The 27,246-nt window shown below is 47.1% G+C and overlaps 2 protein-coding genes across 2 annotated transcripts in view; both read left to right on the top strand.

Annotated features, from left to right (window-relative positions):
• LOC130475825 (guanylate-binding protein 1-like) overlaps positions 1-10,886 on the top strand; it is a 35,665-nt gene extending 24,779 nt beyond the window's left edge. Inside the window, 3 exon segments of the mRNA XM_056847694.1 lie at positions 5,548-5,741; positions 8,231-8,397; positions 10,877-10,886. Coding sequence (XP_056703672.1) covers positions 5,548-5,741; positions 8,231-8,397; positions 10,877-10,886 — 371 coding nt within the window.
• An 11,192-nt stretch (positions 10,887-22,078) lies between these two features.
• LOC130475824 (adenosine receptor A2b-like) lies at positions 22,079-25,615 on the top strand. The gene is made up of 2 exons (XM_056847693.1): positions 22,079-22,404; positions 24,871-25,615. The coding sequence occupies exons 1-2, from the start codon at positions 22,079-22,081 to the stop codon at positions 25,613-25,615; spliced, it is 1,071 nt and encodes a 356-aa protein (XP_056703671.1).
• The last annotated feature ends 1,631 nt before the right edge of the window (positions 25,616-27,246 follow it).

The raw sequence follows: 27,246 nt of genomic DNA, 5'->3' as shown, positions 1-27,246 counted from the left end.
TTCCCCCTTACTTGGTAAATTCACTGATGAGTCAGTTGAGCTTTTGGCAAAGAAGCTCCTATTAGGAGAAGATCCTCAGCTTACTCTCCAAACTGTCAAGTTCTGTGCTGTTGCTATTAAAATATGCAAAGCTTTATTAGAGAATGATTGTTAGAATATTTTACAATTTTTATCAATTTTAATATGATAATTTTAATCGGGTTGCTTTACACCTTTATATGTACAGGCAGCCTGTGATTCTGCGGTGCAAAACTATTGTGTCTGGAAATTTTGATGTGTCAGCACGTGATTGGTCAGTCGACAGTATTAATAAACTTGACTTGAGCATCTCATCCCCGCTGAACTCCCTTGCCAAGCGCCACTCCCAAATCTCCAAAAATTTCTTAAGCCAGACTTAGCAACCTTATACTTGCTCCTGAGTAAGAGAAATAACACTCCTTTGTTTGTGACCTAATAAGACTGTTGTTCTCCTTTGTAGGAGCAAAGGAATATGCTGGAAGCTGGATTGCAGAAACACGCTGATCAGCTGAAGGAGGAGATTGGTCAGCTGAGAAGACAGAGTGAAGACATTAGGCAGCCATCTTGGCTGTCTGGTGTACTGGATGTTGCTTCACTGGTGCTTCCAGGTTCTGTTGGCAAAGCTGTTGGGGTGGTTTCCAATTGGTTCAGGCGCTTGTAACCAAGTGGGAGGAGGGGCTGATCCTCAGCGCCCCCATTTGCGCTCTCTTGCCAGTATGCACACTGCCTGCTCCTTTGTTTTAGAACAACACAGTGTTAACAGGAACAGTGTCTTGCGGCAGAGAACTGGCAAGCGAGGGTAATAGCAGCCAGGCCACTGTTGGATCAACATGGGTAGTGGCAATATTATGCAGTCAGTGCTGCGGATATTGCCAGGTCTGTTTCACACATTACACAGAAGCTAACCTGAGTTTGCCACTGAGTGCACGCACAACAGGTAACTGCAATAGACTGTGGTTACCTGACAAGTGTTGCTGTGTGATATGTATTCGCTACACCCATGCACTACACTTTTAACCCCTGTGTTGCAAAGCTAAATTTGTAATGTGTGTTGTTAAGATGAGCAAAACCAGAGGTGAGAAACCTTATCCAAAGCAGGGCTGCTAATACCATTGTAGGCTTTACACAGCTGGCATAATAACCCTAAACAGAATGAATAATGCCTCCCGGCTAGTTGCATTGAATGCAGAGGAGAAATAAAAGGGCTGTACCAGTCACAGGAGATAAAAAATAAGGCCAACGCCAATGGTGCAAAATAGGTAAAAATTTATCTTACTACTCAGTTAAAATTCCCTGGCTACTGATCTTATACTTACATAAGAAAGGCCCTACTGGATCAGACCAAGGCCCATCAAGTCCAGCAGTCTGTTCTCACAGTGGCCAACCAGGTGCCTCTAGGAAGCCACAAACAAGACGACTGCAGCAGCAGCAGCATCCTGCCTGTGTTCCACCGCACCTAATATAATAGGCATGCTCCTCGGATACTAGAGAGAATAGGTATGCAGAATGACTAGTATCCATTTTAACTAATAGCCATGAATACCCTTTCCTCCATGAATATGTCCACTTCCCTCTTAAAGCCTACTCTTGTTTGAAAAACTACTGCAAGACTAAGAGTTTTCTCTGAAGAAGCCTTTTGGGCAAAAAGCGTAGGGAATTTTAACTGAGTAATAAAATATATTTTTACTTATTTTGCACCATTGGCATTATTTATCTCACATTGAATATAGAACCTGCATCTGGCCGTTGACTACGAGATGCAGTGAACCTTTTGTTACAACCAGCTCCTCCATATTTTACTTATTTTACGACTACTTTGTTGGGTGCTGCCACTGTAAAGACAAACCTACTACTACACGGACTAGATTTTGCCTTTGCTTAGTTTTCTCTACAGTATGTAGTATTTCACAGAGCTTTCTCAAAACAGTGTTATTGGCTATGGGGTTGATGTTCCTAATTACTTTCACATCATTGTAGCCCACTCATCTGAGTCCCGGCATTGCCGCCCTTCTGAAACATGTTGCATTTCCAGCAAAATCCGTCTCTGTCTTACAGGGCCATTTCCAGGTATTGGGGAGTGCTGGGCAGACAGTGCCAGGGGGCCCCACTTGCCCACTACCGGGGCCCTCTCAGGTCCTTCTTTCCTCCACACATGCCCCCAGCTGCCAGTGCGTCCTTCTCCTGCTTGCAAGCCTTCCCACCGTTCGTGCTCAGTTGCCTGCACCCCCTGCCACTGTCGCCAGGGGATCCATCACTGTGCACCGCCTACATGCCCTTCCTTAATTACTCTGGGCACTCAGGAGCATGGGTACAGACAGGTGGCAGAGAAGGTGCACAGGTGCAGCCGTGCAAAACACACGCAGGAAGTCCCTACGAAGAAGAGAAGGAACTGAAAGCCTCTCCGGAGAGGAACTCGCTGGGTGGGCGGGCAGCCCTCCGGAGGAGCCCCGCCCGGGGGGGTCGTTCAGAGTCCCCGGGGTTTGCTCGCTCCTAAAAAGGGGCCGGAGGCGCTTCGCCCTGTCTCCGTTCGCAGGCAGCCCAACCTGGCAGGGAGAGTTTCCCTGGCGCCGGCCGGCCGGCAGGCAGGCAGGGGCCTCGTTTGGCCGGAGGCTGAGCGGGGGGGGGGGGTCCCCCGCCACGCTGGTTTTCTGGCTTGGAGCGGAGGGCCAAGGTGCGCTGGGCGCGCCCTCTGGGAGCGGCAGGCAGCCCGCGCGGTTGCGCTTTCGGTTTGCAGCCCCCGCCGCGGGCGGCCTGATTTCCCCGCACCGGCCCGCCGGACAGGAGAGGGGAGGGGAGGAGAGGAGAAGCCCTCGCCGCGGCGCTTTTCCGCCCGCCGCTCGCCAAGGGCTGCAGGCGACTGCCTCGGGAGGGACGGAGGGACGGAGGGAGCCACCGTTGCTCGGGCAGCCGGCCGCCGGCGTCCTCTGCCCGGAGGCGCCTGGACGGAACGTCTCGCTTCTCCGCCGCTGTCCAGGGGAGCAGCTGGGCAGGTCGGTTGGCTTCTCCGAAGTTTCAGGTTGAAAGCAAAGCTCGGCTGAACCCAGAGCATTTGGGTTCATCCCACTCGGAGAGTCACACGAAACCAACCCTCGTGTCCGAAGCCGGTGGCAACTTTGTTTTTGGTTTGTTTGTTAAAGCTTTTATTGTGTTTTAAGGAATACAGAAGGGAAGGAAGGGGAAGGGGGGAAGATTTGCATCCGTCTGCAGTAAACGATATTGTCTCCATCAATAATATACACACATAATACCAAGATTATATTGACTGCTGCTGATTCAGAATATTAGTTTCTATTCTATTTTTGCTCAATAAAAAAGAAATCAGATATCTATTTTATGCCTATTAACAGCCAGTCTAAATAAGATAGTATTAAAGATAAACCATGGTCAATTTCTCTAAAAATAATCATCGTTAAGGTGTTTATACATAAAGAGAACTTTTGCTCACATAAAAAGGAGAAAGATTAAGCTAGAGTTAAATATTTGAAGACATATAGATATACCATGGTAACCATTTCTCATTAAATTGCTCAACATTTTGCATGTCGTCTAAGTTCATCAAGTAAGTCGTCTTAGCCATATTTGCATATTCCAGCATCTTTTCTTTCCATTCGTGTATTTCTACTATCACTTTATCGTGTTGGTATAATGCAACGGTTGCGAGTAATGAGCTTAAACTGAACGTGGTGGATTCTTGCTAAATCACCAAGAACAGCCTAATTAAACCCAACTCCAACCGAAAGGTAAGAACGTGTTACTACGATGTTACTACCACCCTTTTATTTTGGTATGGTAACCTTGAGTCAGGAAATCTAGAGAGTACAATAGTTGGGTGGAGTGGGGAGGACTTTGAGGAAAGAGCTGATTATTTTAGTTCATTAACTTTATTTATTCTCCACCTTTCTCAGTGAGACTCAGGGTGGATTATGTAAATCAACAGGGCATCCAGTAAACAATGGAATAGGATTGCAGAAGACAGAAACAGAGGAGAAACCAAGCATAAGTATCAGCATTAGGGTTGCCATTACCAGGTTGGGAAATAACTGGGGATTTTGGGGGTGGAGCCCTAGGAGGGTGGGTTTGGGGAGAGGAGGGACTTCAGTGGGGTATTAATGCCATAGAGTCGACCTTCCATAGCAGCTGTTTTCTCCAGGTGAACTGATCTCTGTTGCCTGGAGATCAATTGTAATTCTAGGAGATCTCCAGTAACCACCTGGAGATTGGCTACCCTAATTAGCATGCCATGTTAAATGATGCTGAAATTACATAGTAAAATAATATATACTGCAACAAATAGTATGTACTGTACACAGTAGTAAAGCTCATTTGCCTTTATTAAAGATTCTTTGAGAACTGTTCCTTTATAATATGGCCCTAATTACCTTTGTAAAAATACTTTCCTAAATAATCAAGTTTTTCATAGCTAATGACAGAAGTCTGGGAGCCTTCCTGACCTTATCAGGTAGGCCATTCCAAAAAGTGGGAGGCAGTAGAAGGGGGATGCTGTTATTTATTTCTTTTAAAATATATTGATCTATTTCTTCTTGTTTTACACTCTGTGTGTCATGTGTAGCTTGCCCAAAGTACTGTTATATTTTTAAATTAGTACATCTGATACATATTAGTGCACATGGAAATGTGTGAGGAACCCTGAACTTCCTTTCTTGGAAGATTTTGCGTCAAAATAATGATTGCTCCACTACAGACTCGGATTTTCCTTTGCTTATATGAAATACTCTTTCCAGTTTGATTTTATAGCACATATATTGGGGTCCCCAAAATTCTAGAGGCGAAAGGCACATTTGGAATTTTGCAAACGAAGTGTGGGGTACCGCCTCAAAATGGCTGCTGCAGCAAGCACTCACAAGATGTCTGCTATGTAGGGTTGCCAACCTCCAGGTGGTAATCAAAAAACAGCTTGCAAGTTCTAAGTAGGGAGTGTGGAAATCAAGAAAGTAGCACAAGACAATTCTTTCTATAATAAGAAGACCAAACTATAGCAATTAGTGCTATTAAGAATATGTATTGGAAACATACAAAGAACAAAATTCTGGAGCAAAAAAGTATCACATAGGTAATTAAGACCCCAACTTTCAATAAGGGCTTTACAATACAAATATGAGCCCATTAAACTCTTTATTAGCTTTTGCTATATTTTTAGGCATAATATACCTTCTAAAAAAACATTTTATACCAGTTCTCTCTCTGTGCTTGGCATTCCGTGAACTTAATTTCTTAAACTATAGTTTGTCCCTAAAGTGGAATAAAACTTCTGTTGCCTTTGTTATCCTGTGTGAACTGCAAATACCCCCAGGACAGAATCTGGCAACAGCTTTGCAGACTTTCAAATTCTTTCAAAATAACAAGTCATTTGGTGGATGAGGATGAGATGTTTGTCTCTCTCTTTGGTGTGGGAATCTCCAAGGAGGACTGAGGCGTGCCATAAGTCTTTAGTGTGTGTCTTGCACTGTGCACCTTGCATGCTCTCTCTGACAGCTATCCTTTCCTGTTTTCCCCTTCTCTGGAACGCAGCTGAGCGTGCTCGGGCCCAAGAGGCCAAGCTCCAGCAGCAGAATCTGGAGCAAGAGCAGGCCAGGCTGAAAAAAATAGTTGAAGATCAGAAGCGGAGCCAAGAGGAACAGCTTCGGCTGCTGCAGGAGAAGATGGAGGAGGAGAAGGTGGCGTTGCAAGAAGAGACAGAAAGGATGGTGCAGCATAAGCTCAAGGTAATGAGAACTCAGCCAGACCTGCTCTGATGCACAGTGTTGGGATAGGGTTGCCAGTCTCTAGGTGGGGTCTGGGGATCTCCTGGAATTACAAGTTATTTCCAGACAACAGAGATGAGTTCTTTTGTGCCTGAGTAATCATACCTGCATCACTATTCAGATATACATGCAAGCTTCATGCACAAGCTGCTTACATCACAGAAGTTGCTTCCCAGTGCCCCCCTTTCCTTTAGCACCAAGCTAGTAGGCACACACACATTCCAATGTCTGATAAGGAACGCTCCGGCGTTTCCCCCCTCCCCTTCAGTAACTTTCCCTTCGCCCTGCCCTGCAAGGGAACACTCTGAACTGCTCAAAAAGATAGGCTCCATTCATTAATGTAGCAAGGCTGACGCAGGCGCTGTAGAAACTAATGACGTTGCCTTGACAAGCTAACATCGGATGTTAAGAAAATGTATCATTGTTGTATTGGAATGTCAAATGTCTATAAAACCTCTTGCATTTGCCCTGCTTCGGGGTGACAGGATTGCAGAGCTGTTTGTCTGTATCCTGGCTCACCCAGTTATGACGTCTTGGCCAATAAAGCAAGCTGTAAGCTCAAACCAACCTCCTTGCCCTCATTTGCTCTCATTGGACTCTATGAGAATGGGGGGAGCTCTCAGACATACTGAAGGGATACCACCCCCCTTTCCCCTGTTCTCAAGTTCCACTATACTCACCGGGAATCACGATGCTCTGGTGTGATGTCCCTTGAGCCTGGTGGATCCAGCCTCCTTAGGCAGGTATTCAGTAGCATTCCTCCAGGTCTGCCTCTCTGGGGAAAGACTGGGTTCCCCCCAACAAAGGAGCTGAGTGCGCGCTGAGAATCAGAATTCCCCATTGAGGTTTCTCCGGGGAGCTGCCGCTTGAAAGCTGACGGCTCTAAGCTTGAGCCTGTCTCCCGACAGGATTTTTAGAACACAGCTCTCAAGCTTGTAATCCCTGTTCTGGGGCGCCAATGAAGTGCTCTCCCCATTCTCATAGAGTCCAATGAGAGCAAATGAGAGCAAGGAGGTTGGTTTGAGCTTACAGCTTGCTTTATTGGCCAAGATGTCATAACTGGGTGAGCCAGGATACAGACAAACAGCTCTGCAATCCTGTCACCCCGAAGCAGGGCAAATGCAAGAGATTTTATAGACATTTGACATTCCAATACAACAATGATACATTTTCTTAACATCCGATGTTAGCTTGTCAAGGCAACGTCATTAGTTTCTACAGCACCTGCGTCAGCCTTGCTACATTAATGAATGGTGCCTATCTTTTTGAGCAGTTCAGAGTGTTCCCTTGCAGGGCAGGGCGAAGGGAAAGTTACTGAAGGGGAGGGGGGAAACGCCGGAGCGTTCCTTATCTGACATTAGAATGTGTGTGTGCCTACGTGATTGGTGCTAAAGGAAAGGGGGGACTACTGGGAAGCGGCTTCTGTGATGTTGCTTGTAAGCAGCTTGTGCATGTAGCTTGCATGTATATCTGAATAGTGATGCAGGTATGATTACTCAGGCACAACAGTTCACCTGGAGAAAATGGCTGCTTTGGAGGGTGGACTCTATGGCATTATACCCCCTCTGAGCTTCCTCCCCTCCCCATAACTTATCCTCACAATGCTCCACCCCCAAAATCTCCGGAGGTTTCCTGAACTGAAGTCGGCAACCCAAGGCTGGGAGGGGCCTGATAGGCCGGCCTCTCACTTTCTCCCTGTCCTACTTCATATGGTGGGTGTGAGGATAAAATGGAGGAGCAGATAGCAGAATTTCTCAGAGCCAGGGCTGCATTTTTTTTTAAATGGAACTCATAAAAAGTTGTGCAACGTCTAGGATTGCCAGGCCCCTCTTCGCCACCAGTGGGAGTTTTTTGGGGTGGAGCCTGAAGAACACAGAATTTGGGGAGGGGAGGGACTTCAATGCCATAGAGTCCAATTGCCAAAGCGGCCATTTTCTCCAGGAAAACTGATCTCTATCAGCTGGGGATCAGTTGTAATAACAGGAGAACTCCAGCTAGTACCTGGCAACCCTAGCAACATCGGATGCAGTAGAGTGGCTCAGAGGCTTGGGCCAGCAATGCCTGGTTCAAAATTTAGCTCCACCATGATCTTACCACAGTTTTTAGCCTTGGCTGCCTCTCTATAAACAATAATATAATTGGCTCACCTTAAGGGGAGTGCAGAGATAAGGTGTAGAAATACAGAGCCCTTCTAAAAATAATGTTTGTAACCTTTATTGTGATAAATCCAGGCAAAAATAACATTATCTGTCTATTCATCTCCTTCCAAGGAGCTGAGGGTAGACTCCACGGTTATCAGTCAGCCCCTCTCATTTTGTGACAAGCCAAGAAAGGCAAGTGGTCAGGCCCTAGAGTGGACATTCGGGTCCCAATCTGACTTGATTGCAGTTATTTTCTGCCCTATCTGGGATGTGGGTTAAACACTCCCTTTATGCCTTTACCTTTTGCAGGAACAAGAACAGCTGCTGAAAGAGGGATTTGAACAGAAGGCCAGCGAAATGCAGAGCGAAATCCAGCGTCTCAAAGCAAAAAATGACACTTCTAATTTATCTGTTGTGATGTCTGCCCTGGGGAAGATGCTTGAGCATGCGTTACCCCTGGCAGTGGAGGGTCTTAGGTATAGAGCAATTTCAAACTTTGCAAGGTCATTAAATGACTCCAATCAGTCAAGCAAATCAAGGGCGCCAAAGCAACCCAAGAAATAGTTCAGATCCAGGGAGGACAGACCGGAGATGAAGGATGCTTTCTGAATAAATTTAGCATCGCTAAAACAAATCAGTTCCGTATTCAGAACAAAGCAGCTTGGTCTCCCATCAATGAAATTCATGAAGGGTGAAGACCAATGTAATAATAATTTTTCTTTAAATAAGAAAAATATGAGCTTTTCTTTCTCTTAGCTTTGCAATTTGCATGCAGCATACATTTATCAAGTCAAATACTGAGTCAATCCTCTTCCCCTATACTTTACCTCTTTTGAAGCATCGAGTATACATCAATCTGCTTCTACTACCATCTTCTTCACATTAAGAACAAAATGAAAGCTTTGGGGGGAAAGCCACCGTTTCCAAACTGCTCTGTGGGTTGAGAGGTTGGGGGAGCATCTTGGTGCTAGTCAACTTTGGCACTAGCCACTCAATGCTGTCCACATACAGCTTTTGCTGTGAACTTTCAGTTTACTCTGAAATAAGATGGCTAGCCTGATCTCATCAGATGTTGGAAAGTAAGCAGGTTAATATTTGGTTGGGAGACCACCAAGGAAGACTCTGCAGAGGAAGGCAATGGCAAACCACCTTTGAACGTCTGTTGGCTTGAAAACCCTACGGGGTTGCCGTAAGTCAGCTGCGACTTGGCGGCATTTCCCATCACCATGTTTGTGCTGGATGCAGTGAGAGTTTCCATGAAGACTCCATTGCTCTCCAGGGAGAGGCTGGCCCTTTAACTTAGCAGCCAAGTTCATAGAAACCAGGAGCCAAATGAACCAGGTTGTCCGTGTGTTCTAGCAGCATTAGTTGGCTGACACAGGCAAACCCATACCCATTGGTATCATTGCCATGGCTCAGGTCTGCTGCCAGTTCCACAGGGGCCACTTAGCACAACTTGTTCCAGGGTTATTTGAACGTTGTGCTTTACCATTTTAGACATCAGATACACACATGAAGCTGCCACAGACTGAATCAGATCATCAGTCCATCAAGGTCAGTCTTGTCTAATCAGACTGGCAGGGGCTCTCCATGATCCCTTGATCCTTTCATCTGGAGATGTCGGGTATTGAACCTGGGAACCTTCTGCATGCCAAGCAGATATTCTACCACTGAGCCACAACCTCTCCCCTAGGTAGGGAACTGCATGTCTGAATCCTCCCCACATATTAAAACCTTTCACCTGGAAATCATGATTCTTCTCCCCGACATTACTGCTTTGGGGGATTTTGCAGGACTTTGTATAGCACAAGAAAGGCACACAGTATTCTCATGGATGCTGCCATTCGCCCCCCCCCCCACCTGATACACTCCCCATTACTTACCCCATATCTGCATTCGTGCTGAACAGAGTTTGTCTGGGCAATTTCTCGCCAAAGCTTTTATTTCCCAGGAGCGGAAAGTGACTAATGAAGGGCAGGATAAGCAGACAGCATTTGCTTCTACGCAAAGTCATTTGTAATGCAAAAGTCAGAATTTTTGCAAGCTCATCGGTTTGAATTAAGTGCTAAGGAGGGTTTTTTAAAAATGCAGATTTATCATAAAACCTGAAGATGTGGCAGTCGCAAGCTAAAAAAAACGCCACGTTCACGGTGAAGTAACCATCCTGTGCATCACATCGCAAGGAGTCTCTTTCATAGCTGCTCAGTGACTGACAAGAATCAGAACAGTTTATGAGCCTTTTTTTTTTTTTTTTTACCCACGGAGGGCAGCATGAGGTGCATTTTAAAAGGAGGCTGAAGATGTATTGACCTGCCCTGGGAGCTGTAAAGAGATGTGGATTGAGTTAATCAACTTGTGAAAACCCTGCACTTGTTTGTATGCCTTGAAAAGAATAACAAGGTCCTCAGTGTATTTGTGCGATGCTTGCAGGGTTGCCAACTGATGAGAAAACTAGGCTGGCCTGCTCTTACACCTTTATGAAGAGCTCCATATGCTGAAATTAGCCAAGGAACTTCCACGTTATGAAGGCAAACGTTATTTTCTGCTAATGTCTTCAGAGCAAGTTGTTTGTTAAAGGCATTGCTATATAAGGTGGTTGAAAGCTGGCAACTTTTGTTGGGCAAAGATGCGCTTTCCCCATCATTCTTGATAGCAAGACGCGGTCCCTGTATTTAAAGTATTTTTTTTCTCCAAAATTGTGTTAACTAAGCCTCTCAACAATGTGTTGGTGTGGGAGAATAATTTGTTAGACAATAGTAACTTCTCTGTCCCTCTCCCCATAGTAAAGGGGAGAGGTCGCATATGTGTAATATGACAACAACCATACACGGTGCCAAAGTGTGAACATTGCTGTTTTTAAGATATGTCTTTGCCTTACCCATAAGCCAAATGAGGAGCATCAGATTAAAGTAGCACATGTGTGTGTTTGTGTGCATGTGTACATTTGTGTTTTAGGTGCCTCTGAATCAGTTCATACCAATTTAGGACCAGGTTTTTTAACTGCAATTCTGCCTTTCAAAGGTGGGTTGTCTTTAATACCCTGCCAGGATGATTGCCAACTCATCCCACAAGGTGGGAAATTTCTGGAGATTTGGAGGCGGGGCCTGGATAGGGGAGGGACCCCTGCAGGTATGTGATGTCATAAAGTCCACCTTCCGACACAGCTATTTTCTCCAGGGGAACTGATCTCTGTGGTCTGGAGATCAGTTGTAATTCCAGGAGATTTCCAGGTCCCGCTAAGGTAGGCAACCCTACCAGTTGCCTGCCCTTCCTCTACGCCCCCTAGCCTCATTATTAGAGTCATAGAAACAAAGTTGGAAGGGACATCCAGGGTCATCTAGGCCAACCCTCTGCACAATGGAGGAAATGCACAACTTCCTCCCCCCAACACCCCTAGGGACCCCTGCTCAATACTCAGAAGATGGCACATGCCCCCCCCCCCCCAAAAAAACCGTCCAGGATCTCTGGCCTGGAGAGAAATTGCTTCCTGACCTCAAAGTGGTGATCGGCATTACCCTGAGCATGTAAGAAAGACCACGAGAGCCAAACACAGGTGCAGCCCTTCCTACCTTTCCTGTCCCAATCTGCCTAAGTTCACAGAACTAGTCTTGCTGTCAGATGGCCATCTAGCCTCTGCTTAAAAACCTCCAAAGAAGAAGAGCCCCCCACCTCCCGAGGAAGCCTGTTCCACTGAGGAACCGCTCTGTCAGAAATGTCTTCCTAATGTCTAGATGGAAACTCTTGATTTAATTTTAACCCATTCCTGTCTGACCTGGGGCAATAGAAAACAATCCCGTATCACCCTCCATAGGACAGCCCTTCAAGTACTTGAAAATGATTGTCCTATCACCTCTCATTTCCCTTGCAGACAACTTCATAGTCCAAAAAGTGGAAGAAGCAACAAGGGGAACAGCCATTTTGGATCTGATCTTAACCAATAATGATGACTTGGTTTATGGGGTAGAAGGAGTGGGATCTTTAGGTGGGAGTGACCATGTTCTCCTGGAGTTTGTTATACAGCAGAAAGGAGAAGCAAGAAATAGTCAAACATGTACTTTAAGAAAGCTGATTTCAATAAATTTAGGGAACTACTGGGTGTGATCCCATGGGTGAGAATATTGAATGACAAGGGAGTACATGAAGGATGGGAAATTCTTAAAAGGGGGATATTGAAGGTGCAATTTCAATCAATTCCCACGAGGAGAAAAAAAAGGTAAAAGTTTGAAGAAACCAGGGTGGATGACTAAAGAACTTTTGGTTGAGATAGGATTTAAGAAGGGCATGTACAAGAAATGGAAAAGGGGAGAAATCAACAAAGAGGAATTCAAACAAGTAGCCAGCACATGTAGGGAGAAAGTCAGGAAGGCTAAAGCACAGAATGAGCTGCTAGCCAGGGAAGCTAAAAACAACAAAAAAGGGTTTTTTGGTTATGTCCATAACAAAAGGAAGATCAAGGTGTCAAGGAGGTCCGGCCTGCTCTCCAGCAAACCGGTTCCTCCTTGGGTCAAAAGTTGCCAAACTCCCCACTGAGCTTCAGGACTCTCCCTAAAGCACAATGCGGGTAGACTCTGCTACCTTGTCGAGGAGACTCGGTCTGCTCTCCAGCAGGCCGATTCCTCTGTAGTTCAAAGTCACTAAATGTTTCCCTAAGGAAACCCAAATTCCTTACTGTGCCCCAGGATTCCCCCTTTGAGCGCAGTACAGGTATATCGCCCCCAGCTCTCAATTCCAAAAGGCTGGCTTTCCCAGGGATGAGCTGTGACCTACTCTTCCCCAGCCAGTTTCCCAAAAGTCAAAAACAAGCAAAAACCGTCTCTGCAGAGTAGAGCTTCTGCCAGGGGAGGCTTATTGCCACAAAACACTAGGGTAGGTGGTTTCTCACACACACACACACTCAGGCACTTGGATTTAGCCCTGAGACCCAAAAAAGGTTTCTCAGACTTCAAAATAAAGTCTATAAGTTTATTTAATAAAATGTGCTCGTTACAGAAAGGAAATTATTTGTGAGGCAGATAGCATAAAAAACAAGAAATCTTAGGAATCTCTAACTTCACAGTAGTTCTTTAAGTTTCAGGCAAAATAGGCAAAGTTTCCAAGAGAGTAACAAATGCAAGGTTTTAGTTGATTTATAGTTACCAAGACCCAGTTCTGGTCCTAACACGCAGAGTGTCAGCCCTTCATGGTTCCCAGATGATGATCGCTTGGAGACATGACCAGCATGTCTCCCTCCCAAGCTTCATGATTTTTGATTAGAACAGAGTTCATATTTATCTCTCCCATCTCATTGGGTGATGGCCATTCCACCCAATGAGATGTTGGGGACGCAATAAACTTGTAAGATATTTGGCATGACACCTCTAGGCCTTTTGAAGTTACAGATGTATTTGCATCTCTGCAGCAATACAAAACATCTGGGCTCCTTCAAGCTTTTGAGATGTCAGGCTTCTAACAGGATTGCCACCAAGAGAACAGATAGCTGATTTACAATAGGAAGGCTTTGAAATGGAGGTGCTTTGAAGTGGAGGTGGCAATGCCTCCGGTCTCCACACCTTTCCCCCCAAAGTGAAGTGGCTTCCCATGGGAAATGGAAATGGTTTCCCACGGGAATGGTTTGTGAGAGAGAGCTGGTCATCAGCTCCTAGTCTGATATCAAGACATTGAAGACATAGAAGGCCGCAGCCTGAACCAAGGTTTGGTGATCAGAAGAAGAGCAAGGTTGCTTTTCTTTACACAAGGTAATGATTGGGTCATTGCGTGGAGAGGATGGTGAGTTATTAACAGGGGAGGCAGAAAAGGCAGAATTACTTAACTCCTTTTTTGTATCAGTCTTCTCCCAAAAGGGGAATAGTGCTCAACCTGGGCATAATGGAGCAGAGGATGCAATAGGGGAATTACAGCATAGTATATAGACACTGAGATAGTACAGGAATATCTGGCTACTCTTAATGAATTCAAGTCTCCGGGGCTGGATGAACTGCATCCAAGGGTGTTAAAAGAACTGGCTGAAGTGATTTCAGAACCACTGGCAATAATCTTTGAGAATTCATGGCGAACAGGAGAAGTTCCAGCAGACTGGAGGAGGACAAATGTGGCCCCCAACTTTAAAAAGGGGGCAGGGGAAGAAATCCCAAACAATTATCGCCCAGTCAGCCTAACATCAATACCAGGTAAAATACTAGAGCAGATAATTAAACTGACGGTCTGTAAGCACTTAGAAAGAAATTCCGTGCTCACTGACAGTCAACATGGGTTTCTCAAAAACAGGTCATGCCAAACTAATCTCATATCTTTTTTTGAAAGAGTGACAAGTATGGTAGATGAAGGGAATGCTATAGATGTAGTGTACCTTGATTTCAGTAAAGTCTTTGATAAAGTCCCCCATGATCTTGAAACAAAGCTAGTAAAATGTGGGCTGGACACTGCTACTGTTAGGTGGATTGGTAATTGATTCATCAATTGAACCCAAAGGGTGCTCATTAATTGCACAACTTCATCCTGGAGAGGAGTGACCAGTGGGGTACCACAGGGGTCTGTCCTGGGACCGGTACTATTTAATATTTGTATAAATGACTTGGATGATGGAATAGAGAGCATGCTAATCAAATTTGCAGATGACACCAAGTTAGGAGGGGTAGTTAATACCCCGGAGGGTAGGGTGAGGGTTCAGAATGACCTCAATAGACTGGAGAGCTGGGCCATAAGCAATAAAATGGATTTCGATAGGGACAAGTGTAAGGTACTTCACCTAGGCAGAAACGACATAAGGCACAGGTACAGGATGGGAGAGAGTTGGCTTGACAACAGTACATGTGAAAGAGATCTGGGAGTCTTAGTGGACCACAAACTGAACACGAGTCAACAGTGTGATATGGCGGCTAAGAAGGCCAATGCAATTCTGGGCAGCATCAATAGGAGTATTGTGTCTAGATCAAGGGAAGTAATACTACCACTGTATTCTGCATTGGTCAGGCCTCACTTGGAATACTGTGTCCAGTTTTGGGCGCCACAATTTAAGGAGGATGTTGACAAGTTGGAGCGTGTCCAGAGGAGGGCGACCAGAATGGTCAAAGGTCTGGAATCCATGCCCTATGAGGAGAGACTTAGGGAGTTGGGTTTGTTTAGTTTGGAGAAGAGAAGGTTGAGGGGAGACATGATTAAAGATTTGAAGGGATGTCATGTTGATGAGGGAACTAGCTTGTTCTCGGTTGCTCCAGAGACTAGGACATGGAGTAATGGATTTAAACTAATAGAAAAGCAATTCCATCTAAACATTAGGAAGAACTTTCTGACGGCGAGGGCTGTTCGACGGTGGAATGTGCTGCCTCGGAGGGTGGTGGAGCCCCTGTCTTTGGATATCTTTAAGCAGAGGCTGGATGGCCATCTGTTGGGAGTGCTTTGATTGTGGGATCCTGCATGGCGGGGGGAGGGTTGGGGTCACTGGGGATGTGCGGGGGGGGAGGTAGTTGTTAATTTCCTGCATTGTGCAAGGAGTTGGACTAGATGACCCTGGAGGTCCCTTCCAACTCTATGATTCTATGATTCCTCTCCAGGCTAAACATACCGAGCTCCCGTAACCTTTCCTCACAGGACTTGATCTCCAGTTCTTTCACCAAACAAACTAAAATGATTTGAAATCTTGGTAGCAGAATAATTTATTCATCGCTGCAATTGATATGCATACTTTTTGTCATTTGCGTAATTTATTCTTGCTGGATTTCCAAGAGGATGTCAAGGAGTTATTCTCTATAAGGGAACCAGCTGTCCTGCACCGCCCTCTAGTGGACACAGACCAGATGGAGGTAAATGGAATTTATCATAAATGGAAATTGTGCAGCATCTCATCAGATTGCAGATAGCTTCTTTGGGGCATCTCAAATGATTACCGTCTTCCTCCAGTCCCTTTTGTTTTGTGTCATGTGGAGCCAGATGGGGACTGAGAGCCAGTAAAGTGAAGTGGTTGGAGGGGGGGTGAAGTGGGAAAATTTTCCAGCCTCTTCTGGGTTTCCTCCAAGGTCTCTTCCCAGTGTCCCGTCCAAAGCCCTCAAAAGCAGGTGAAGACCCAGATGTGGCCTGCTGTTCCACTGGGCTGGTCTTAATAGACCCAGGCCCCAGTAGGGTTGCCAACCTCCAGGTGTGGCCTGGAGATCTCCTGGAATTCTCAAGACGACAGGTTACTTATGCCGAAGAAAATGGCTGCTTCGGAGGGTGGCCTCTATGGCAGCATACCTGATGAGGTCCCTCCCCTGGCTTTGCCACAAATCTCCAGGAATTTCCCAGCCCAGACTTGGCAACCTCAGGCCCCAGATAGTTTACTGGTTTTCTACAGGCTCTAGTTGGTGCTGTGGTCCGACAGGTTGATACTCCTAACAAATTATTATTATTAAGAAGAAGAAGAGTTGTTTTTTATATGCCAACCTTCTCTACCACTTAAGGGAGAACCAAACTGGCTTCCAATCACCTTTCCTTCCCCTCCCCACAACAGACACCCTGTGAGGTAGGCTGAGAGAGTATGACTACCCCAAGGTCACCCAGCTGGCTTCGTGTGGAGGAGTGGGGAAACCAACCCGGTTCACCATATTAGCCTCTGCCGCTTATGTGGAGGAGTGGGGAATCAAACCTGGTTCTCCAGATCAGACTTCAGATCAGCTTGAGGGCCAAATGAAAATCTCCTGCCAGCTGGATGTGGGCCTGGGCCATCGTTTGCCCAAAACCTGGGCTAAAGCAGGGGTCCCCGACCTTTTCTGAGCCTGCAGGCACCTGTGGAATTCTGACCCAGGGCGGTGGGGGCTCAGCCACGGAATGGGCTGCCGCAGGAGGGGGAGCCGGCCACAGAAGGGGCTGCCGCCTGCAGCTGGCCTTCAGTCACACAGGGAAGATCTGCACAGCCAATCAGAAGCCTTGCTGGGGGAAAGCTCTACCTGCCCAATTTCTAAAAACACTTCGTGGGCACCTGAAAAGGTTTTAGTGGGCACCAGGGCACTCAGGGGCACCACGTTGGGAACTCCTGGGTATGGCATTAAACCTAATTGAAGTCCCTCCCCTCCCCAACCCACGCCCTTCTCACACTCCACCCCCAAATCTCCAGGTATTTCTCAAAGCGGAGCTGGTGGTCCAACCAAAAGAAGAAACGGAGGCATGGGAGGATGGTCTGATCCACACAGTGCTCCGAACAGCTATGCTGGTGTAACCCAGGCCAATATCGTGGGCTTTAGGACCTAGTAAAACCCAACGTAGTTAAAATGAGCTGATTGTTTGATTAGCTTATAGCTAACTGCTCTGTAAACCAGGTAAGAAAAAAAGTGCCTTGAAGCCCTTTCTAAAGGTGGGTAGGGTCACTCACAACTCCCAGTGTCAAGGATTAGCTTGTTCCAATAACATTGGGGAGATCTCTACCTTGCATCTGGCAATAGTGCCCGTATGTTAAGTGCCATCAAGACTTCTAGCAACTTCATGAATCAATGCCCTCCAAAAAGTCTTATCTTTAATAGCCTTGCTCGGGTCTTGCAGAATGAGGGCTGTGGCTTCCTTTATAGAGTCAATCCATCTCATGTTGAATCTTCCTCTTTTCCTGCTGCCTTCAACTTTTCCTAGCACTATTGTCTTTTCCAGTGAGTCTTGTCTTCTCATAATGTGACCAAAGTATGATAGTTCTTGTAGGTTATCCGGGCTGTGTGACCGTGGTCTTGTTATTTTCTTTCCTGACGTTTCACCAGCAGCTGTGGCAGGCATCTTCAGAAGAGTAACACTGAAGGACAGTGTCTGAAGGACAGTGTTACTCCTCTGAAGATGCCTGCCACAGCTGCTGGCGAAACGTCAGGAAAGAAAATACCAAGACCACGGTCACACAGCCCGGATAACCTACAAGAACTGATGATCAGGTCTGACCATGAAAGCCTTCGACAAAGTATGATAGCCTCAGTTTAATTATTTTAGCTTCTAGGGAGAATTCAGGCTTGATTTGATCTAGAACCCACTAGTTCGTCTTTTTGGCGGTCCATGGTATCCGAAAACTCTCCTCCAACCACCTCATTTCAAAGGAATCAACTTTCTTCCTGGCAGCTTTCTTCTGGCAGCTACGCTTCTTATTTCCTGCACTGTTGGAATGGTGGTGGGGGGGGGAGTGATTTGAAGAGCAAAGCTGAAATTGGGGGCTTGTGTAGGTTCTCCCGATGATACATGAGCCCCAGGCCATGGGGGATTTCAGAGTCTTCACATCTGTTCAGCCAGACAGGTCTAAGGGAGAGTTTATCCAATTGGTGTATATGATTGACTGTACTGGATAGATTGCTTGGACCAAGGCTACCACTTCTGTTTTGGCAGACAACCTATCTGGTTTGGGGCAAGCGAGTACTTTCATGTTTGCTTCTAATTTGCATTAACCTTGGCTGATGTTTTAAATTTATTGTTCTACTGCTTGTTACTAGTCTGTCACTGTGTGTGTGTAAAGTGCCGTCAAGTCGCAGCCGACCTATGGCGACCCCTTTTGGGGTTTTCATGGCAAGAGACTAACAGAGGTGGTTTGCCAGTGCCTTCCTCTGCACAGCAAGCCTGGTATTCCTTGGTGGTCTCCCATCCAAATGCTAACCAGGGCCAACCCTGCTTAGTTTCTGAGATCTGAGTCTGTCACTAGGGGCCGCTATAGTGCTTCTCTGCCCAATTAGCAGCAGAACCTGGTAGAAAAAAGAGACGCCTTACATAATTTCTCTCCATCGTTAATTCCCTCATGCTCCCAGTCTGATGGGGCCAAACAAACTGGAATAATGGGACTAGAGGTCACCGCGAGTGTCTCATTCACACACCTCACAGAAATTTCAAATCTCTCTTGCTAGTACCCCATTCCATTCATTTCAGCGGGGTTTGCAAAGAGAAAGTTCCCCGTGGACTGTTCCAATAGCGTTTAATATGCACAAGAAAAAAATCACAACATTAAATACCATAAAATTAAGTATTGGGAAACAGGGAATTAGTGAGAGTCTTGGTTGCTCTGGAAGAAAAAAAAAACCTTCGTAACGTCTGCCAATTTTGACAGCCAGATTATCTTCTGGATTCTAATGGGTCTCTTATGTTTCCAAAGAGCGCAGTTAGCAATCTGTGCAGGCCTACAAACATCGTTGGGCTCCTAACAAGCTTTCCTCCCGTATCGATGCATTTGCTTTCCCCGCAGTGCTGTATTTTTGCTAATAATTAGAAAAATTGTCAGGAGAACAGGGTTCCAGTTTAGAGCTGCACCTGATTTGTGAAATACCCCATCGGGGACACACCAAGCATATCAGTGGAAGGGAAGGGAGTGTGCAACTCTTCCTTTTCCCCAGCAAGTAAAATGAACAGGAGATTATGAACTGGGGGCAGCGGGGAGGAGAAGAAGCCCACCAGGTCTTTGAGGCCCCCTCAAAGGCTACATGCCGGAGGAAGAAAGCAGGGAAAGCTGAACAGTAAGAACTATTTCTCCCTCACCCATAATACTTGGGAGAGGGAGGAATTGATGGGCAATAACTCCAGGACAGACCAAATGACGTTTTTCTTCACACAATGCTCAGTTTGTTTAAGGGAACTCATTGCCCCAAGACCCAGTATGGACAAGCACTTAGATGATTTTATTTTTACTTATATATTTATACTGTGCTTTTCTCCCCAATGGGGACCCACAGTGGCTTAAATCTTTCTGCTCTTCCGAAATTATCCTCACAACAACCCTGTGAGATAAGTGAGGCTGAGGGAGTATTACTGACCCAAGGGGTCACCCAGCAAGCTTCCGTGGCAGAGTGGGGATTCGAACTTGGGTCTCACAGATCATAGTCTGACACTCTGACTATTACTCAATGCTGCCTCTCTAAGAGGGCATAGGCTGCACAATGAGAGATTAGAAAAGAGGAAGAGGCCCTTCGAAGGTTATTGGCTGTGACAGCTGAATGGAACCTCCATGTTCAGAGGCAGAGTACCAGATGTCGTGGGGCAGCAGTAGGTTGAGGCTTTGACCTCTGTACTCTGCCTGTAGGCTTTCTAGGGGCACCTGATTGGACACTGCATAAAACAGCACCTTAGACCATCAAGATTCTTGGAGAATAAGCTTTTGAAAGCTCATACCCCCCAAAATCTTATTGGTCTCTAAGGCGCTATGGAGCGGCTGCGGTGAAACGGAATGGTTTCCAATTGGCAAAGGACTCAGACAAGGATGTATTTTATCTCCCTATCTCTTCAATCTATTCGCAGAACATATAATTAGGAAATTGGATTAGATTTAGATGAAGGTGGAGTGAAAACTGGAGGGAGGAACATTAATAATTTGAGATAAGCCGATGACACTACACTATTGGCAGAAAATAGTGAAGATTTGAAATGACTGCTGCTGAAAGTTAAAAGAGAAAGTGCCAAAGCAGGGCTACAGCTGAACATCAAGAAAACAAAAGTAATGACTACAGGAGAATTACACAACTTTAAGGTTGACAATGAGGAAATTGAAATGGTTCAAGACTTTCTATTCCTTGGCTCCACCATCAACCAAAAGGGAGACTGCAGCCAAGAAATTAGAAGGAGATTGAGACTGGAAAGGGTAGCCATGAAGGAGCCAGAAAATATTTTGAAGTGTAAAGATGTGACTCACTGGTCACCAAGACTAGATTAATTCATGCCATCGTATTCCCTGTTACTATGTATGGGTGTGAAAGCTGGACAGTGAAGAAAGCTGATAGGAAGAAAATAGATTCCTTTGAAAGGTGGTGTTGGAGGAGAGTGTTACGGATTCTGTGGACTGCCCCCCCCAAAAAAAACAAATCAGTGGGTTATAGATCAAATCAAGCCTGAACTGACCCTAGAAGCTAAAATGACTAAACTGAGGCTATCGTATTTTGGTCACATCATGAGACGACAAGAGTCACTGGAAAAGACAGTCATGCCAGGAAAAGTTGAGGGCAGCAGGAAAAGAGGAAGACCCAACAAGAGATGGATTGACCCAATAAAGGAAGATACATCCCTCAATTTGCAAGATCTGAGCAAGGCCGTCAAAGATAGGACATTTTGGAGGACTTTCATTCATAGGGTCGCCATGAGTCGGAAGCGACTTGACGGCATTTAACACACACACAAGGTGCTACTGGACTCAAATCTAACTGTTCTACTGCAGACCAACACATATGGTTGCCAGTAGGGTGGCCAGGTCCCCCCTCTCAATCGGTGGGAGGTTTTAGGGGCGGGGCTGATCTCATGCACAGCCAAGCACATGTGATTACGTCACTTCCGGGTTTACCCCCAGAAGCATCGCATCACTGCAGCCGCTTTAGCACTCAAACCCCCAAATTTTGTTAAAGTGGCTGCAGCCTGGTCTGGTCTCTCTATCTAACCTACTTCACAGGATTGTTGTGCGATTAAAGGAGGAGGGGCGAGGCCATGTAAAATGACTAGCAGTCCCTGTGGAAGAAGGTGGGATTTTAAAAGGTGGGGTTTTTTCCTTTCATGAATCCTTCTGCCGGACTTCCTGGGGGGAAAAAAACGTGCAGCTATCTCCCAGCTGAAAGCCAAAGACCACATTGGGTGGTGGCAGTGGTAGGGAGAAATACATCTTCAAATAATAATAATAATAATAATAATAATAATAATAATGATAATAATAAAACGTTCCATATTTAAACCACATGTATCTGATTAAAAATGCAGACACCAAATGTGTTAGATCTGGGGATATTGTAAATTTGAGCCCTGGCCATGAGAATCTCCATCTGGAGAGAGGGTTTTTTTAATTATTATTATTGTTACCCAGGTTTATTTCAGCCAGAACATTGATTGCCCTGCCTTAGTGAGAGGCGCCTTCAATCCATGCGTGGAAAATGCATCAGCCCGCATAAAGAGCCGCCTCATACCTGCGCACAGTTTGATTTATTTGCCACCAGGACACTCTGCAAACAGAGATGGGGCGGGCTTATTGCTGTCGCAGCGGCCTGGGAGAGAGTGGGACAGACGTGTTGGAAAAGACGAGGCAGAGAGACAGAAGTGGCTGTCCGAACTTGGATCCCAGATATTCTCAGCAGATCAAAAACAACAGCAACTCTGAAAACATCTGGTTCTTAGAGGCAACCATTGTGTTTAAGAAGGTTATTCCTTTGCTGGGACGTGGAAGCCACATATTTGGTGACCACGTGGTCTACAACAGCAACGTGGCCCACCATGGACATGTACTTAGGTTTTGTGGTTCTTGAGGGCCTCCTAGCCGTGGCCATCATCTCCACCAACCTGCTGGTGTGCGCCACCGTCTACCTGCACAAAGAACTGAGGCACGTCACTAACTGTCTGCTCTTGTGCCTGGCGCTGGCTGACCTGGGCGTGGGGGCCCTGGCCATCCCTTTCTCCATGGTGCTCAGCATGGGGTACACCCTGTGCTTCTACACGTGCCTCTTCCTCACTTGTTTCCCGCTGGTCACCACCCAGTTCTCCATCCTCCTCCTGCTGGTCATTGCCGTTAATGCGCACCTGAAAATCCGGCTGCCTAACAGGTAAGTCCGGCGAGGGGCTCTGCAAATGCAGACCCCACAAGGCATTCTTTCGTAACAGGGAAGCCACATAAGAAATGGGTATCAGTAACCAGCTTGCCTAGTATGCAGGCAGATTGTAAGGGTGTTTTGTTTCCCCCAGAGAGTTTTCAAGGAAGGACTAATGGTGGTGGTCATGTGGACATGACCTTATATTGCCATTTTGGCTTCCAGGAGACCTGCATGCAGCCCACTGATAGCCCCATCAGTTAGAATTACCAACTATGTCTTGGAAAATTCCTGGAGATTTGGGGTGGAGTATGCCCTGACCTGGATGGCCCAGGCTAGCCTGATTTCGTCAGATCTCAGAAGCGAAGCAGGGCCAGCCCTGGTTAGTATTTGGATGGGAGACCACCAAGGAAGTCCAGGGTTGCTGTGCACAGGAAGGCACTGGCAAACCACCTCTGTTAGTCTCTTGCCATGAAAACCCCAAAAAGGGGTCGCCATAGGTTGGCTGCGACTTGAAGGCACTTTACACACACACATGGTTGCTAACCTCCAGGTGGGGCCTGGAGATCTCCTGGAATTAGAGCTGATCTCCAGACAACAGAGATCAGTTCCTCTGAAGAAAATGGCTGTTGTGGAGGATGGTCTATGGCATTATAGACCCCTGAGGCCCCTCCACACCCTGCTCTTCCTAGGCTCCACCTTCAAATCTCCAGGAATTTCCACCCAGACTTGGCAACCCTTGGGTGGAGTCTGAGCAAGGCAGGGTTTAGGGATAGGGTTGCCAGGTCTCCCCTTGCCATCAGCAGGAGCTTTGGTGAGGGGGCCGATTTGTGAGCACGCAGCATGAAACCTGGAAGTAATGGGAACCCTCTAGCATGTCCCTAAAAAACTCTATGGAAACCATAGAGTTTTGGGAGGAATATGCTTCAAACCCAGAAGTAGCATATTCCTCCAAAAACTCTATGGTTTCTATAGAGTTTTTAAGGGACGTACTAGAGCGTCCCCGTAGCTTCTGGCTTTACCTCGGAAGGGACTTTATTTTGCCACTCTTTAGCTGGCCTGTTTCCCCCGCCAGCCAGCTGAGGGACAGTGGGCAGGCCGGTTAATTGGTGGGCAATTGCCTGCCATTAACAGGCACCTGGCAACCTTAGGGAGGGGAGGGATCTCAGTAGAGTATAACACCATGGATTACTAGGCTTACCAGGTCCCTCCTCTCCTCTGGCGGGAGGTTTTCGGGGTGGAGGTGAGGTGCGATCGTGTGTGGTCGCGCCGGCGTGATTGCGGCACGTCCGGTTTACACCCAGAAGTGCTACATTGCAACGGGGCCTTTGCCACTCAGACTGGGAGTTGGAGTGGTAAACGGCCCCCTGCAATGTGGCGCTTCTGGGTGTAAACCAGAAGTGATGTGGTGCCTCGGGCAGGCACGGGTGTGCACGTTGCCCACTGACACTCAGCTGGTCGGCGGGCAGCCAGGTGGATTGGCGGGGGGTGGGGGTTTGCCTGCCACCACCTGGCACTTGGCAACCCTATAGATTACACCATTTTCTCCAGGGGATCTACGTAGTCTGAAGGTCAGTTGTAACTCTGGGAGATCTCCAGGCCCCCCTGAAGGTTGACAACTCTACCCATGCTAAGCCCTGCCTCAGATGGGCCTGTAATGAGAACCAGGCCCTATGCTGGCCCTATCCCTGAGTTATGGCAGGTGTATGCAGAGAGGCAGTGCGGTGTAGTGGTTAGAGTGTCGAAGAAGGAAGGTATAAATCCCCACTCCTCCATGGAAGCTTGAGGGGAGATCTTGGCCCTTGCCCTCCAGATACGTCATCCTTTTGATTGCATTGCTTTACTTTGTGTAATGAGTCTTCCTAAGAAAGGCAGACTATAAAAAAACAAATAATATATAAAAACCTGGAAGAAAAAGAAGAGTTGGTTTTTATATGCCAACTTTCTCTACCACTTAAGGAAGAATCAAACTGGCTTACAATCACCTTCCCTTCCCCTCCCCACAACAGACACCCGGTGGGGTAGGTGGGGCTGAGAGAGCTCTAAGAGAACTGTGACTGGCCCAAGGTCACCCAGCTGGCTGCCTGTGTAGGAGTGGGGAAACAAGTCCAGTTCACCAGATTAGCCTCTGCCGCTCCTAACTACTGCTGTTAACCGCTACACCAGGCTGGCTGTCTACCACATGGATTTGTTGTGAGGATAAGATGGAGGATGGGAGAATGTCGCAAGCGACTCTGGGTCCCCATTGAGGAGAAAAGCGAAGTGAAGAAAATGAATAAATAAAAAACTTGCACCACTGCTGTTCAGGTCTTCAGGATGAGTCTTCCTGCTCGGCAGGCAGCTGTGGTGGATAAAGGCCCCTTTGTGTGGCTGGGGCCAGGGTCCTCGGCTCCCAAGAGGTGACCAAGTGATGGGTGGTGGTAGGAAGAGAGGACGATCTGGCTAACATGTGACACTGATGAGGTTTTTTTCCTTGTCCAGTTATGCCACGCACATGAAGAAGCGACGGGTGATGGTCCTCGTGGCCTTCTGCTGGTTTCTGTCCCTCCTGATAGGTCTCTCCCCAATGATGGGCTGGAACCGCTTCGAGCAGTACGTGGAAGCCAGAAACCGGACCGTGGCATTCAGCTTCGCCTCCGAGAGGGCTGCCTTCGTCATCCTCGCCCACGACCTTCCTTACACGGGCTTCCTCTCCAAGGTTTATCCAGGCCCTCGCCAGGTCTTCAACGACAGCGGGGTCCATCATGGGCACATCGGCCGCTGCTCCTTCACATCTGTTTTCAGCCCTGAGTACCTGGTCTACTTTGTCTTTTTCACCTGCACCCTGCTGCCCCTGGCAGCCATGCTGGGCATCTACACTGACCTCTTCCGGGTCGTCCGTGGCCATTTCCACCAGTCCCAAGCTCTGTGGGCAACGAAGAGGGGGGAAATACAGACAGCCCGCACCCTCTTCCTCTTGGTAGGGGTCTTCTGCATTTGCTGGTTGCCCTTGCATGTCATCTACTGCCTCCAGCTCCTGTGCCCCAGCTGCCCGACCTACCAGTCACTGGACCGCTTAGCTGTCTTGCTGTCCCACATGAACTCCCTGGCCAACCCCCTCATCTACGCCCTGAGGAAGAAGGACTTTGGACGGGCCCTCCACTCTGTGCTCCTCCATCATGTCCTGCGCTGGCCAAGGTTGCGGGCTCGCTGTTGCCCCAACTCCAAAGTCCACCCCCTGACCTGAAGCACAGAAAAAATAAGCCCCCCCACCCGTCCTCCGTTACCTAATTCAGTGAGCAATAGATGCGAATGCTGCTCTTGCTTCTTATTTGATGCCTGCAACTGTTACCTGCTATCAGCGCTGAACCAGACGCAATGATCAGAGGCGGCAGCTTTTTTAAAAATGCAGTTTCCCGATGGGAGTGGGTGTTCGGTAGTGATGAAGACTGCGCCACCAAGAGCGGGAAGGCTTGAGCCCTGCTTTGACCATTTGGTCCCAGTAGGGTTGCCAGCTCTGGGTTGGGAAATACCTGGAGATTATTGGGGTGGAACCTGAGGAGGTTGGGGTTTGAGGAGGGGAAGGACCTCAGCAGGGTATGCCATAGAGTCCACCTTCCAAAGCAGCCATTTTCTCCAGGCAAACTGATCTCTATCAGCTGGAGATCAGTTGTAATCCCAGGGGATTTCCAGCCACCACCTGGAGGTTGGCAACCCTAGGTCCCAGGGAGTTTTTCTCAAGCCTTCGAGTAACCCTAGATGTTCCCATGCTCTGACCTGGATGGCCCAGGCTAGCCCAACCTCAATAGATCTCAGAAGCTAACTAGGCTGGGCCCTGGCTGGTACTTGGATGGGAGGACTTGCAGGAAGTCCCGGGTCACTCCGCAGAGGCAGGCGAGGGCAAAACCACCTCCGTTCATCTCTTGCCTTAACAATGGATATGGGGTCACCATCAGCTGGCTGTGACATGACAGCACTTTCAACCACCAGCTGTGCCCACGTGCTTCCCCGACAGGTTAAATCCCAGCTTCCTGCAGCTGTTTCAGATTGGGAAAATGGTGCAGAAGAGGAGGCTTAATTCCTCCCAACCCCCAACCCCCACCCCGCATGAGGCGGGAGGAGAAAGAAAAGGTGTAGCTCTTGAAACTCCCTGTTCTCTTGTGCAAAGTGCTAAAGGCACAGGTGGAGAACTGTACTCCCTTGCGGATCTCTCCCTCCCCTTCCCCCGCTTGTTGACTGTCTCCTATCTGTGCTCTTTGTCTACCTTTGCTCCTGGCGGCTAAGTGCCATTTGAGAAAGCCTCGCTTAAGGCAGCCATAGGAAAATCACTTCCACCCACAAAGCAATTATTGAATATGAAGGAACTGAACTGCACCAAGCGACTGAATATTGTGGCATTAAGGGCACATAATGGACATCAGCAATTGCCGATAAAACCCATTATTGGAACAAAGGCAGCAGTCTGGCCCTTGGTATTTTTAGAACTTTAAATAACGCTAATGAAATTGATTCTGGTCAAAACTCAGTCATAAACCTTCCTTTTATCTTGGTCGAAAAAAGGTAAAAGACAAAGAAAGAAAGAAAGAAAGAAAGAAAGAAAGAAAGAAAGAAAGAAAGAAAGAAAGAAAGAAAGAAAGAAAGAAAGAAAGAAAGAAAGAAAGAAAGAAAGAAAGAAAGCCCACAGAAAAATATCAGGATGGCTCAGGAAATGGGGGAAGGAATGCAAAGTGGTTCGGGCTGGAGACCATCGGTTCTGATACGTGCTCAGAATGTCTCTGCATATGCTCCAGCCTATGAAGGAACATTTTAAAGCCAGAGTTCTCAGGATGGGGAGTCATGCTCCCAACTGGAATGAATGGGTGTCTCCCAAAACAGAAC

The sequence above is a fragment of the Euleptes europaea genome, chromosome 3, assembly GCF_029931775.1.
Source record: "Euleptes europaea isolate rEulEur1 chromosome 3, rEulEur1.hap1, whole genome shotgun sequence".
NCBI lineage: Eukaryota > Metazoa > Chordata > Lepidosauria > Squamata > Sphaerodactylidae > Euleptes > Euleptes europaea.
This window is presented reverse-complemented; position numbering and strand designations above follow the sequence as displayed.

Coding starts and splice junctions, on each gene's coding strand:
- LOC130475824 (XM_056847693.1), top strand. CDS start 22,079: ATGGACATGTACTTAGGTTTTGTGGTTCTTGAGGGCCTCCTAGCCGTG. Junction 22,405..24,870: donor AAAATCCGGCTGCCTAACAG/GTAAGTCCGGCG, acceptor TTCCTTGTCCAG/TTATGCCACGCACATGAAGA.